This window comes from Berghia stephanieae, chromosome 2 (genome assembly GCF_034508935.2).
Source record: "Berghia stephanieae isolate SIO BIC M18660-M18661 chromosome 2, UCSD_Bste_1.3, whole genome shotgun sequence".
Classification (NCBI taxonomy): domain Eukaryota; kingdom Metazoa; phylum Mollusca; class Gastropoda; order Nudibranchia; family Aeolidiidae; genus Berghia; species Berghia stephanieae.
In genome coordinates, this window is record NC_088361.1 from 105,519,428 (window position 1) to 105,521,754 (window position 2,327).

Below are 2,327 nucleotides of genomic sequence, written 5' to 3' on the forward strand. Positions count from 1 at the left end.
ATACAAAGCAAAGCAGATGTTCTCATTAAACATTTACGATATCACCACTTCACACAGGGCTAGAGTAAAGAGCTTATAGATAGAATGCGCTTGGCCAAGGAGTTCACAACATTGCCATCCGGAAGTATAACGGACCAACACACAAACTCTGTGTAACCATGAACTTTCATAGTCTGGTTAATACAGTTTAGTGGGAACAACTCACAAACGCGGATGGCAAAAACAATAACAAAAGCCTGAGTGACGTCATCTGCATACTATCTATATACAAAGAATTGAATTGTCTAGGAGTATCCATTGTACATTAACTAGAAAGGGGAGGGGGTGGGGGGGGGGGGGGGGTTGAAAAACACATCCCGCAGTCAGGATGCACGTTTCTTTTATATTTAAACTCCCTTCCATCTATTCTTAAACTATTCAAATGATTTTTTGATGGATCGATAAAAGGAAGTGTCGTCAATCATTTTTTTTTCAAAAGATAACAAATAATTGCCTTGTCAAATTGAAATAGATATAGCTGGCAATAGCTACACTGAATTCCATTTTATGAAATCTTTGAAAACAACAACGACATATTTCCTGGAGACATTTTTTTGTGCGGCTATGTGGTCTAGTGGTATGACACTCGCTTTCGAATCGGAAGGTCCTGGATTCGAGCCTCGCTCTCGGCGCATAGTTGAGTCCTTGGAAAGGCTCTTTATTCACATTCTCTCACCGTACTCAGGTGCAAAATGAGTACCTAGTCGTTAACAGCGTTATCTTTGTCCGAAAAATTGTAATATCGCCTAATAGGCGTCATGTCCCCTTGTAAAGCGCTTTGAGAGCATTTAGTGGATATTGCGCTATATAAAGCTCAATTTTTTTAAAATTTATTTTTCTTGCGCCTATATGAGCGTATTTCATCTGGTATTTATGTCAGATAAAACCGATGCTGTAAGGTGGATCTAAACTTGAAATGTTCAAAATTATGAAATTATTTATCATATCAATCCAAAAAGGCAATTAATTCTCTTCAATAAAAATTATAAATAATATAGACAAACCGTCATCATTTTAAAAGTATGGATGCCTATACAATTTAAATAATTTCGTTATTCCGACATTATACTGATTTGAGATCATGTAAAATCGCTCGAATATGGAAATACGAGGGCGGACTGATATTTAAGTAGGCTACTGTTTTCCCATAAGGTGATTGGTTCCAAGCTCAAATCCAGTATCGTTTCTTTTTTGGTTTGCTAGCAAGATCATAAACATCTTATTAGCCTATTTGCACAACATAGGTGATGCTAACTAACATTTTTTATTCTTATCTATCCTCATCCACCCCGCCACACACACTCAGAGAGAGAGAGAGAGAGAGAGAGAGAGAGAGAGAGAGAGAGAGAGAGAGAGAGAGATAGATAGATAGGTAGATAGATAGAGAGAGAGAGAGAGAGAGAGAGAGAAAGAGAGAGAGAGAGAGAGAGAGAGAGAGAGAGAGAGAGAAAGAAAGAGAGAGAGAGAGAGAGAGAGAGAGAGAGAGAGAGAGAGATCGTTTTGGCGACGGTATCACCTGATCTGCAAATACCTGCAACAAGCTGCATATTCAATATTTTACACCCGAGCCATGTTATAGATATAGATACCACATTCAGCTAACTAGGTCGTAAAGAAATAACTCACCCCAACCACAGGCGATAATGATCTTGATGAGTTTTTTTCCTGTAGTCATCGCGTAGGCCATGATGATGTGGAGGTAAAGACTCTCACAGAACATCCAAGAAAAATTGCAGGTGGTGAAATATTGACACAAGATGTGTAGTACCTGACACCATGGCTGGAAATATTACAAAATTGGAATATCATGATGAGCGACAACAACACAACGACATCAACACACACACACACATACACACACACACACACACATACAAAATGTCATATATATATATATATATTTTATTTTTTTTTTAATATTAAAAAATTATTTTTTTTTCATGATAAATATATATATATATATATATATATATATTATATATATATATATATATATATATATATATATATATTTATTTATGAGTGTTGGTGGGTACTCGTCGGTACGAAAGTACTCGATAATGATGGTTAGAGCTAATATAGAATACAAATTGTCACTCACATTTTTTGTGGCCGAGACGTTCGTTTCTGTGTCTCTTTACCGTCCGACTGGGGACGTGTAAAGAGACACAGAATCGAACGTCTCGGCCACAAAAAATGTGAGTGACAATTTGTATTATATATATATATATATATATATATATATGTATAGATATATTTACATATATCTAAATGGCTGCATGGTCCAG

General features: G+C 36.2%; 1 protein-coding gene across 2 annotated transcripts in view; it reads right to left on the reverse strand.

Annotated features, from left to right (window-relative positions):
- LOC144966149 (calcitonin gene-related peptide type 1 receptor-like) overlaps positions 1–2,327 on the reverse strand; it is a 230,998-nt gene that overhangs the window by 46,201 nt on the left and 182,470 nt on the right. For both annotated transcript variants that reach the window (XM_078902272.1, XM_078902271.1), the window contains one exon: positions 1,666–1,819. In XM_078902272.1, coding sequence (XP_078758398.1) covers positions 1,666–1,819 — 154 coding nt within the window. The remainder of the gene's footprint in view (positions 1–1,665; positions 1,820–2,327) is intronic.